The 12471-nt window shown below is 51.9% G+C and overlaps 1 protein-coding gene across 1 annotated transcript in view; it reads left to right on the top strand.

Moving 5' to 3' along the window:
* Positions 1-2348: 2348 nt before the first annotated feature.
* Positions 2349-12471, top strand: part of UPB1 (beta-ureidopropionase 1) — a 30375-nt gene continuing 20252 nt past the window's right edge. Inside the window, exons 1-3 of the mRNA XM_034989249.1 lie at positions 2349-2496; positions 9113-9284; positions 11279-11366. Of these exons, the coding sequence (XP_034845140.1) occupies positions 2393-2496; positions 9113-9284; positions 11279-11366 (364 nt within the window). The 5' untranslated portion in view covers positions 2349-2392. The remainder of the gene's footprint in view (positions 2497-9112; positions 9285-11278; positions 11367-12471) is intronic.

Raw genomic sequence — 12471 nt, 5'->3', positions numbered from 1 at the left:
ACAAAAGTAGATCAGACCCAGTTCCTGCCCAGGGCTCAGAAATAATTACACAATAGTTTTTGATAAATGCTCTAACAGAGGTATCCATAAAGGGTTAGTGAAATCTATACTTTTCCTGGACCAGTTGGAGAAGACAATACAGAGGAGGCGATATTTGAGATGCATCTTGCAGGATGAGTAGGAGCTCACAAAACAGAAGATAAAAGGTCATTCCAGGTAGGGAGACACTGAATGAGAGGGTACAAAGGATGGTAAGATATCAGTTTTAGAAAGATAACTAAGGATAGACATCAGAGGTATAGGGATAAGTTAGAAGACTAACAACAATTCAAGCGAAAGATGATATGATTATAGGCATGAGGTGGGAGGGGGAAGGATTTTAACAAAATTTGGGAGATAAATTCAGCAGAATTTGATGATTCCTTGGAGGGAAAGAAAGAACGTGGAGTTGGGGATGACTCTCAAAGGCTTGGCAAAATGAGTGGGCAGTGAGGCCATTAACTAAAATAGGAAATACCATACAAAAGATAAGAACAGGCCTGGGGTTGGGGGGTCAAGTTTCCTTTGAGGCACTTAGAGTTAGCAATGAGAACTCTTCCTTGGGCCTTCAACAATTTCCTTTTCTAGGCCAGAAATCACCCCTTCCTCTGAATTCCATAGCATAATGTATACCTTTTCCACATCAGATTATTTAAATCTGCTGTATCTATAAGTATTTACAAGTTTGTCCCTACCTTAAACCATGAAGAAAAAGTACTAGGTCTTGTTCTCTGCGTATTGTCCTTATCTCAGAGCCTTAACATACAAAAAGCCTCAGCCAAAGTTTGCATTCTTGAAAAGGGAGCTCCACCAGATACTAGAAGCAGTCGGTTAACATTTATCAAAACAATGGCCAAAACTTGTGAGTTATTGACTTATATAAAATATCTAAAGCATTTGGTCTACAGCACCTGCTTTTAGATCCTTTTGTGCTTATCTTATCTTACTTTTTTATTTTTTTAAGTAGGCTCCACGCTCAGCGGGGAGCCCAACGCGGGGCTTGAACTGACGGCCCTAAGATCACGACCTGAACTGAGCTAAAAGTCGGATGCACAACCAACTAAGCCACGGGGGCAACCCTATCTTATCTTACTTTTAAACAAACCTGCAAGGTAGTTGTATTCCTATTTTACAGATAAAGCAACAAGTCAGAGTGTCTGAATAACTTTCCTGGAGTCACAAGGTTTGCAAGCTGCTTAACCAAGATTTGGGCCGACTGGTTTCTTCTCAGAGTTAAGCTTCTCTGTTCTAATTCTCAGTTGGGCTGAAAAGTAGATCTTTTGGCTCCTGAGGGGGTAGCACTCTCTGGTTCGGCGGGAACTGCGAGAGGGGCCTCACCCCTATCATCTCATTGAGTCTAAAGCGCCCCCCTCCCAGCAAAGTGCCCATGCGGGCACATCCACTGCAGACGGCAGAGCTGAGAGGGGGCCCAAGGGCCCGGAGGGTGAGCTCCCTGCCCGGGGACCCAGCATTTTGCGGTATTCACTCCACGAAAGCGCATGGGATCACTTGGCCCTCCGCTCAGATGAAGCGCTGGCCAGGCTCCAACCCCGAAGCCCGGAGTGGGCGCGTGCGGCCAGAGCCTCCCAGCCTGGCCCCGCCGGGGATGGGGGCGGGGTGGGCCGGGGCGGGGGAAGCCGTAAGTTCTCACAAATAGGGGCACTGGAAAACGGTGGTGCAGTTACTGCCCTTGGGACACTGAAACTCGTCCCGTACCTTCCTCCGCAGTCCCGTGCGGCGCGCCGGCCCGGCCGGCAGCCCCGGTTCCGCCGGCCGGAGACCGAGGTCGGGGCGGGGAGAAGCCCTGCCCACTGGCTGCGGCGGGAACCGGCCCCACGACGGTGCGACCGAGCGGGCCAGGCATTTACCTCAGACCGCGCCGCTGGCCCCCGGAGGCCGCGCCCAGGGCTCCCTCACCGCCTCTCCGGGTTCTCGGTCCCGCCCGACACCTCCGGCCAGGAACCGGAGGGCGAGGGAGAGTGAGAGGGTGACAGAACGCTTCTGGGGACCGGCGCGAGAGCCTCCAAAGGCCGCAGTATGGAGCAGCAGCCGCCCCGGGCGTGCAGCCGAGGCGCGAGGGCTCGGGGCAGTCCCGCCCGTGGAAGGGGCGTGTCCTGGCGCGTGCGGAAGGAGGCGCGAAGGGCAAGGGGCGGTCCCCCCCGCGAAGCCCTGGAGGGCGCGAGGAGGGGGCGTGCCTCACGTGAGCCCTCCGGGGGCCGGAGGTGCGCGGGTAGAGAGGAGAGCGCGTGCGCGGACCTGGTTGTTGGCTCCTCCTTCTCCTCTTTCTGGGGGCAAAGGGTAGGCAGTATTAGTCTGGACATCAGCGCCCCATCCGCGCTTGCAGACTCCAGCCATGGCGGGGCCTGAATGGGAGTCCCTGGAGCAATGTTTGGAGAAGCACCTGCCACCCGCAGACTTGAGGGAGGTGAAACGCATTCTCTATGGCAAGGAAACCAGGTCTGGGGCCCAGAGGCTCGGGTGGGGAGACCTTGGGGCCAGCGAGTGTGGGTCTGGGGAACCAGGGAGAGTGCTTCAGGATCTGAAGGGTTCTGAGGGGGCCATGAAGATCGGAGTTGGTGAGCAGAGGCCTTAGGAGATCTAGATGTGATGGCTCTGGGCCTCAGGGGTTCCCCAGCCCCCGAGTGACCTTTACAAGCCAGTTCTCCCCTTGTTGCCCAGAACTCGGAAGGGGAAAAGACCCTGGAAGGGAAAGGCCAGTTTTGCTCTCTGTCGCTTACCCTGTGGCCACCCAGCTTTCTTTACCTACTTCCAGTGACCAGCTTCCTCCCCAGAGGCAGGCCTATGCTCTGGGGTCTGTCTGGGTCAGTGCTTCCAGCCAGAGCCCCTAGCAAGTCACCTGACTGTCCAGGCCCAGCCCTTACTTCCTGCACTGACTGGGCCTCTGGCAGATCCTCGAGGTAGAGGCTGGCTGAATCTGGTTAGAGTAGGAACCTTGCCCATTGGCAAGGCCCAGGAGTCAGTTACCACACTTAGTGCAAATGTTTTTCCACTCGCAGCTAGTCGTGTGCATCACTAGGACATTCTGAGGTTAGTGCACTGCTGGACACTGGGTATACAAAGCTGGAAGACATTTTCACTCTTGGTTCTCTTCAATCCACTTTTCTCCAAGCAACCCAAAGATGTAAATCATATCTTGTTGCTCCTTTGCCTAAAACTCTTTGAAGGAGGGGCACCTGGGTGGCTCAGTCGGTTAAGCATCTGCCTTTGGCTCAGGTCATGATCCCGGGGTCCTGGGATCCAGCCCCTGGTTGGGCTTCCTGCTCAGCGCGGAGCTTGCTTCTTCCCCTCCCTCGGGCCCCCCCACCTTGTGTGTGCATGCTCTCTCTCTCTCAAATAATGGATGGAATCTTTAAAAAAAATAAAAAACTCTGAAGGATTCCCATGGCTCTTAGAATGAAATCCAAACTCTGAACCCATGCAGCTTCTGACTTAATCTCCTTCCACTTCCTTGCCCACTGGTGGGCTCCCCGCCCCCCAAGCCAGACTGTGCACTTCCTGACCTTGTGGCAGTGACCTTGAGGCAGGAAACTGATAAACCTGAAACTCAAGGGTGTTGATTGGGTCAGTGGTTCCCAGCCACTGGCTGCAGTGGAGTTACTGCAGGGAGGCCAGATCTCAGATCTAAGAGGACATAAAGTGAACTTCACCATCCGCTAGTGAACAGGGCTAGTGGATGGTAAAGGTAGAACAACTGCCTTTGGGGGTAGGAGTGGTACAGAACTCTGTTGAAAAGGGCTCTTCATACCCAAAGAGGGATACCTGGGACTGGATGACCTTCAAGGTCCCTCCAGTGAAATCATGCTGACCTACTACTTACCACCATACCTGTCAAGAGGGAAGCGTCTTAGAGTTGAAGGTGTTGAAGGTGTCTTAAAGGAAGGGTCTCAGGATGGGAATAGGTTTGTTTTGTTTTGTTTTGTTTTTAAGGATGAGGTGGGCATATTCTTCTGGGAACAGAAATGGAGAGAGTTTGTGGTGTCAGAGAGAGGTAAAGCACAAGAGTCTTAGGAAAAGAGAAACAAGTTTCTCATGTAAGTGACTGGCTGAGGCACATTCTAGAGACTGGGATAAGGACTACCTTGCAAGAGGGACCTTATGTGAGCATTTGGATCTCTCCAGAGTGGGGAGGAATTATAATGGGTGGTAAAATGAGAGCCAACACCCATTGGCCAGTGATGACTGGGCCTCATTGAAGGGCTTGGCTTATAGTAACTGTTCATGAAAGGTTCTCTTCCACTCAGCACTGAGGCCTTCCAGGCTTTACCTCTAGGGTATTATCCTTTGTACTTGCTCAGTTCTTGCAATTGGATGGGATTTGGCTATGCACATGACTGTGAACTGAAGATAGAAAATCATCAGTCATTTAAAAACCTTCTCCCACTTAAACCCCTGCTCACTCCTTATAGCCTGACTGACATGGCCACCTCTGTGAAGGCCTGGTGGAGCCCGAGTCCTCAGCCCCTCCCTCAGGACTCCTGACTGCATTCCACACAAGACCACCTTCTCTCCTGATTAAGTGCTGTGCCAAGCAAAGCACAAAGACGATGCTTAATAAGTGTATGTCAAGTAAATGAGCTAAATGGGCTTTTGCCTAGGCCAGGCAGATGAAATCCTCAAAGAGCATGGACTCTCAATTTTAAGACAGCCAAAACCAAGAAGCATTTATTCATTCAACAAACATTTAGTGCATGTTTATTTTTGTCCTGGGCACTAGGAGTACATGGTTCCCCCCTTGGAGGGGCTTTCCGCCTTTTGATGGTTGCCATACACGGTGAGAGAAGGATGCAAGGAGAGCTGGAGAGAGTGTACATGAACAGAGGTGGAGGTGAAGGAGATGGAGAAGTTGGTTTGGAGACAGGAAGGGCTCAGGTACTCCGGGTCATGGCCCAGACACCAGGGAGCATGCTCATTCAGGGACTGCATGTGTAGAATGCTGTGGGGAGGAGGCAAAAGTAGGCACGGTAGGCCCAGGGATTCTGTACACCATGCTAAGGGAGCGGGACCTGTCCTAATGGTGGTGGGAGTCTTTAAAGAATTTGAAAAGAACAGGTGAAAGATGAGGAGGCCTAAAGTAACAGAGTACCTGGGAGCCAAGAAGAGGAAGGGTTCCAGAGGTCTTGGGAGGTCAGCAAGCGGTGTGGATAGCCAACACAGCAGAGGAGGCAGATCGGGTGGCTGGTTCATTCATCTAATGAGGAGCAGCTTTGGGGAAGTCTGATGAGTTGAATTGGGGATACTGTCCAGTTTCCTAGGGCTGCTGGAACAAATTACCACACACTGGTGGCTTAAACCAAAAGAAATTTATTCTCACAGTCCTGAAGACCAGATGTACAAAATCAGGGTGTCAGCAGGGCCACACTTCTCCAGAGGTTCTGGGGGAGAATCCTTCCTTGCCTTCTCTAGTTTCTGGTGGCTTCTGGCATCCCTTAGCTTGTGGCAGCATCACCCCAATCTCTGCCTCTGTCTTTACATGGCCTTCTTTTCCCCTGACTCTCCCCTGGGCATCTCTTATAAGAATACTGGTCACTAGATTTAGGGCTTGCCTGGATAATCCAGGATGATCTTATCTTGAGATCTTTAATTACATCTGCGAATGTCCTTTTTCCAAATAAGGTCTCATTCACAGGTTCTGGGTATTAGGATGTGGATGTATCTTTTGGGGAGCCTCAGTTCAACCCACTACAGGAATTGTGCAGAGGTGGTCCTCACTGGGGGAGGCTGGGCTTGGGACTGTCCTCATTGCAGGCGGAAGAGTGCGTACAGAGTGGGACAGGCCCAAGGAGGGATTCAGGAGAACCTGCTGTTAAAAAAAAAATCAGAGGAAGTGGAGACTTTGCATGGTACTCCAGAGGTGAGGAAGTAGGGATCAGGGGCCCTAGAGCAAGTATCAAGGACAGCAAGCAGGATAGGGACAGAGTGTCAAATGGTATAGGGAGGTCTAGAAGGATGAAGACAGGAGTGTGAGTCTCTCCCATTGCTAAAGCCAACCAGAAGGCTGGTGGCAATTCAGAGTGGGGGAGTGGGCCCCAGGGAATAGGGGGCTGAGGAAAGTGTGAGAGGTGAAGGCTTTGGGGAAGCTCCCTATGAAGGGGAGGTGAGGAGAGCAAGTGAGGTAACAAGAGGGACCTGTGGAGTGTTTCCTTTTTTTCTCTGTTATTTTTTTAATGGGAAAGATTTAAATAGCTTTTTTTTTTTTTTTGAGAGAGAGCATGAGCAGGGGGAGGGGCAGAGGGAGAGGGAGAAGTTGACTCCCCACTGAGTGCAGAGCCTGGGGTGGGGCTCAGTCCCAGGATGCTGAGATCATGACCGGAGCCAAAGTCAGGAGCTTAACCACTGAGCCACCCAGGTGCCCCTCAAATAGCTTTAATGGTGGATGTGATAGGTCTGTAGGAGACAGGGAGAAATGTCCAAGCTATGCATATTGTTAAGTAAGAAAGGCAAGTGGAGAGCAGAATATACAGAAGGACACCAATGTAGTTTACACACTTATAGGAAAATGTTGGAAAAATACCTACAACATTATTAAGAGGGGTTGTCTCTGAGATTCGGGACTGGAGCTGAGGGGCGTGATGGAGAGGGGAATTCAGTTTTCATTTGATATCCTTTCCACTGTTTGATTTTTTTCTCCCAACGAGCGTGTGTTTCTTTTGTAGCAAAGCTCTAGTTTAATTATTTAAAACGCTGATGGTAAAGAGCTATTAGAGAAGAAAGATGAAGTTCTAGAAGCTAGAGGTTGCAGAGGAGGCAGGAGCTGGGCTCCCTCAGACGAGGTCTGCCTTGACCCTGGTGGGGGAGGTGGGGCCAGGAGGGTATGTTGGAGCCAGAGCAGGAAATGATGGGCTCTCCTCCTTGACATTAGAGGTGAGGCCATGTGGGGCCTTAATATCAGGATAAGGGGCGGAAGGGCAGAAGGCCGACTATGGGGACCAAGGGAGGGTTTCCGGCAGCATGGAGCCCTTCTGAGGTTGTGGTTCATCTACTGGTCTCTGCCTCACTCCCCTGCTGGGCCATAGCCAGTCTATATCCCACCACATCCCTATGCCAAGCCTTTCATGGGCACAGTACTTGTTTATGGAATGGGGCTCAAGGGTCTGTTGGGGTCTCCCAGACTAAGTGGGGCAGGACATGGTGATGGACCACTTGGATAACCAGAAGGTAGGGGTGACTAGACAACCTGAGGGTGGCTCTCTCTGTGTGAGGATATAGTGGCCTGGCCTGTGCCATCTCAAGCCTAGGAGAATGAGTGTCTGCAGGGAACTGGGTGTGGGAGGGATGGAGGCAGCACTCAACATAGTGACAAGGCAGGGAGGCTGCACATCACAGAATAACGGGGCTCATGGTGATGGAAAGATGGGGAGAGCCAACAGCTGTGGGCATCGGATGAGGAAAGACAGCCAGAGGCTGAGGGACATCTGTCATCCAGGTGACGGCTACAGGTGGGCTTGCAAAGGTGAGACAAGATCTCTTCGATCTGCTCTCTTCCTGGGATGAGACCCAGATGGAGGACAGGCCTGCCAACAGGTCTCCCAAAGAACGGTCCTGCTCCCCCGCCTGAGGGCCTGAGGGGAAACAGACGCACAGAGCCCTTCTCCTTTTTCTCCTGTCCTCCGTGGTGACTTGTCGTGGGGCTGAGGGCTGTAGTGGGGGGAGCCCTCTACTTGAGGGCAGGAGGACTGTGTCTGAGGCAATCATGGCAAGGGGAGGTGCGGTGTGGGCAATGCTGCTATTTCTAACCTGCTAAAGTGAACGGAACCCTGACTAGTTGAAAAGCAAGCTGATTGTCAGGGGTGGAACCCAACTTGGAGCTGTCAGGGCCGTCACATGGAAACCGCCTGGCAGGGGGCGGCGACAGGGGGCTTGGGCTGACAGGGCTGTGATTTTGAAAGAAACGTCTTTAAGAAAGTGATTTAAAGTAGGAGAGAAATATTATTATTAGATAATGGCTGTCAGATTATTTTTTGATGTGTTCTCTGAGTATTTCATAACCATCTCGCCCCTAGATGGTAAGGCCTTCCTGGCCAGAGGCCATGTCCCATGCACCTGCTGGTTTCACCTCAGTGCACGGCATCCAACAAGCATCAGGAGGTGTTTGCCGTTTGGCCAGTGGTCACTTGGGTGGAAGGTTTATAAATATTCCATTTGCCTTTGTTAATAAACCACAAACCAGGATGAGCGCCTGCACCTTTGGTCTGGACACCTGGGTCCCACCAGTCCCCCCAGCACCAGGCATAGGACTGCCCCTGGCGGGAGCAGCAAAACGACAGGGGGGTGGGGCTCACCGGAGACCTGTAACCCTTAGTGGCGAATGGTCACAGGACCCCCCTCATGCTATCAGTCCCGGCCCCTCTACCCAGCCATCTCCTAAGCCCTGTCCTCAGCAGTCGCTCTTGTCTTAATCACAGCCTGCCCCACCCTGCAGGCTCAGCAGAGCCCTCTGATTCTAGTCCACATTTTTTTTTAAAGATTTTATTTATTTATTTGAGAGAGAGAGAGAGAGAGAATAAGAGAGAGAGCATGAGGGGGGGAGGGTCAGAGGGAGAAACAGACTCCCCACCGAGCAGGGAGCCCGATGTGGGACTCGATCCCGGGACTCCAGGATCATGACCTGAGCCAAAGGCAGTCGCCTAACCAACTGAGCCACCCAGGCGCCCCACAAACATTTTTGGAAATCCATTGCCTCTCTTCTGTGCTGACTGCTGAGACTTTAATCTCCACCCTGAGGTCAGCAGCTCTAAAACATCAACCTCTTGACCAGTCACCCTACAGCCCCCCTCCCTGCTCCCCGGCTTTGCCAGGCCTGACCCCGGCACCTCCCTGGTGAAGCCCATACTCAGTGTAGTGTCCGTTCTCCACCAGGCAGGGCCCCCCGCTCCTCCCGGCCCCCGCTCCAGCTTCCCACGAGTGGGCCCTGGCACTAGGTTGCTCTGTGTGCCTCCTTGCCAGATGCCCCCGCCTCCTCTCTACCTGATGGGTGACTACAGGGCGGTTGGAGGGGAATTTTCAACTCAGCAGACCTCATGCAAATCGTTTCCCATCTTTCCTGCCCACTTAGGAAGATTGATCTGCCCAGCAGGGCTTTTGAAGCTGCCTCCGAAGGGGACTTTGAGCTGCAGGGGTATGCCTTTGAGGCCGCAGAGGAGCAGCTGAGACCACCTCGGACCGTGCGTGTGGGGCTTGTTCAGAACAGAACTCCCCTGCCTGCAGATGCCCCTGTGGCAAAACAGGTGCAGCCTCTTTTGACCGTAAATACATAAACGGAGCAGTTGGCCCGCTCTGTGTTTTGAACACGCCCACAGTCCCCAGGTGGCCACTCACTGCAAATCCATAGGCACCACGAGTGGTCATCTAGATGCTTCTGCCCTGGCCACCCCCCTTCCCTGTAGCCCGCATCTCTGGCTCTTCTTTCTTGTCTGGCTCCTGCCCTCTCTCTGCCTTTTTGCTCCTCAGTTTTTCTCACCTTCCCCTCCACGTCCTCTCCTGCGATTGATCTGAAGTTCCATTTCTCAGTGGGGAGGGTGCCCTTTGTCTGGCTCAAGCTCTCTCTGGAACTCTGCCTCTCAGTCTTTTGCCAGAAGGGTACCTGCTAGCACACGCCGGTCAGGACCTGTCTGTCCATCCGTGATCCTGTGGGTGGGGACTCACCAAACTCAGATGTCTGTCAGCTGATGGTGCCTCAGGGTGGCGGGAATATGATATGCATTTCCTCATGACCTTACGGTTAGTATAAATGTGACAGCATTCTTGTATGTCCCTAAAGAAATATGTTGTCACAGACACAGGCGATTTGTGGTCTACACTTCTTCACAGCATTCCTCCAGCTGCTCAAACTTTTAAGGCTTTCTCTGCAGAGGTTTCCTGGGGATACAGCATGCCTCAGAACTCCTAGGGATTCTCGAGAAAAGGTCAGTTGGATTCCAGGTCAGGTTCTGCATCATCTTTCTCTTTGGTCCTTCTGCTTTTGTTGGATTAAAAGATTTCTGGTTCTCAGGTCACTTTTTGTCTCTGGATTAATTGACTGTGAGTATGTTTCCTCAACCGTCCCAGATTGTCGGGGGCAGGGACACTGTCTCACCCCCACGGCACCTAGGAGCACACTCGGCACACCGTCAGCACCTAGCAAATACCCATGGAGCCTTGGTGTGTAGTCTTGAAGGGGAGAGACAGCATCGTGAAGAGTTGTTGCTCTCTGGGTTTTCGGCCTGGTTCTTCGGGTCTTTCTCTGAACAGACGTTCCAAACATTCCTGGGGGCCAGGCATTGTGCTGAGGACACCAAGAAGATGAAGACAACTTTCCTCCTGCCCCTAAGGAGCTCGTGGGGTAATGGAGTGACAGACAGTGGGGAACACAACAGCACAATGGGAACAGCGCCACCATAGGGACCTACCAGGGCATGCTGAGGCACCTCTTGATGCTCAGCCTTTTGCTGGGAGAGTCACTCCTCTGTGGGTGACGCATGACATGAATAACACATCCAGGGAAGATTGGGTGGAGTGGGGAAGTTATATTCCTGAAGGAGGACACACCTGGAAAGTGGGATCCATTCATTCAATGATAAGATACACACAGGAAAATGGAAGTGGCAGGACAAGTCATACCGGAAGCCTTGAGTACAGGATGGTAGAAAGTGGACTCTGTCCTGAGGCAAAAGGAGCAGTTAGCCCAGGGGATGGCCAAAGTGTGCACTGGGTGTGGTCCCCTCTTGCAGTAAATAGCAGATAAGCTTATACACTCCTCTGTGCAACCCTTTGGGGCAGATGATGTTCTCCCTATTCTCCAGGTGAAGAAACTGAGGCTCTGAAAGGCAGCATTGAGTGTGTGGGACCCTAGAGCCTCTGCACCTCCACCTTTTATTTATTTGTTTATTTAGAGCTTGCGGGGGAGGGGTAGTGGGCAGAGGAAGAGAATCTCAGGCAGACTCCACTGAGTGCAGAGCCTGACGCGGGGCTGGATCCCACAACTCTGAAATCATGACCAGAGCCAAAACCAAGAGTCAGAAGCTCAACTGACTCTTCCACCCAGGGCACCCCATGCACCTCCACCTTTTACTGCAAATTTTGGACTTTATTCGAGTAGGATGTATCAGAACCTCCCCACCTTCCTCACCCTCTTGCCGCTGCCTAGGTGGGGGGTTGTTCCTCGTCCTTGGGGATGAGTTCTGAAAATAGTCTCAACCAACAGAAGAGAGTAGGTTCTAATCCTTGCTTTTTGAATTGCCAGGTCACTGCGCTTCACAGACGCATAGAATCCATCGTAGAGGTGGCCGCTGTGTGCAGAGTGAACATCATCTGTTTCCAGGAAGCATGGAGTAAGTCTCTCCTGGGGCGCTTTCTCTGCTGCCTTCAGATAATAGTGTATTATCTCCATGTCACCAAGAGAACTACTTGACTTTTTAAAAAATCTCTTCTTCTCTCATCTATAGAAAGATTCTTTTGTCAACGACACCAGAAAGCCAGGAATCCTGGCCTCCACACTCCCCAGTCTGTTGTCTGGTCCTGCCAGTTCTTCTTCCCAAAGGGTCCTGAACCCATTCAGTTGCTCCTACCCACCTTCTCACCACTGCCCTGGCCCGAGGTGCCACCAGCTTACACCTGGCTTCTGTATTTGCTTCCAGCTGGTCTCCCTGCACTCTCCACTTTGGCCCCTTCTAACTGCTCTTCATGCCTTCTAGGAAAGATCTTTACAAAACTCAACTCTGTACTGCTTAGTCTGTTCCTTCCACCTCCTCTGCGGCCTCATCTCGGCTGGGCTCTCCTCTGACCTGGATCCTTCACTGCCCTATGGCACCCTCTCCCTCCTCCCAGGCCACTGCAGCAGCTGCTCCCTCTGGCCTGGCCTTCATCCCCATCGCCCTCCCCTCCCCCTCTCCTTGCCTTTTAGACCCCGTCTAGCCTTCAAATAGAAGCTCAGAGCCCACCTCCCTATCTCAAGGTATGTCCCTGTAACGTACCCCTGGTACCATATACCTTTATTTTCTTTTTATCAAAGTTCTACATGCGTGGTTGGGAGTCAAATGGTCTATATGGTCTGTTACCAAAAACTAGCTGTCCTTCTCCCCAGAGGCAACCACCTTCTACTCTTGGCTGGTTCTTTGGGAATCTACCTTTGTGTTGCTGCTTCCTGATTGTTCAGTTTCATACCATCTATTAACTTCCCACTGTGGAAGAAGACAGCATTAGTCCCTTGCCTCCTCTGCCCACTCTGTTCACACATACCCTTCTTACCTTCCATCCATTCTCTGCCAAGCCATTTTGTAGACTTAGATTTCTTTTCCTGAATCACTTTCTGTTTTCCCCAGAATTTGCTTTGTTTTCTGTACACCTACCCCAAATTCTACCCCAAACTTATTTCCAGCTTCCTAAATCCTCACAAGTGCTCTTCTTAATCCCCATCAACTATTTCCCCCATACCCC

This window comes from Mirounga leonina, unplaced genomic scaffold (genome assembly GCF_011800145.1).
Source record: "Mirounga leonina isolate KUSES-001 unplaced genomic scaffold, KU_Mleo_1.0 Mir_481, whole genome shotgun sequence".
NCBI classification, from domain to species: Eukaryota; Metazoa; Chordata; class Mammalia; order Carnivora; family Phocidae; genus Mirounga; species Mirounga leonina.
Note: the sequence above shows the minus strand (reverse complement) of the source record. Positions and strands in the feature narration are given on the sequence as shown.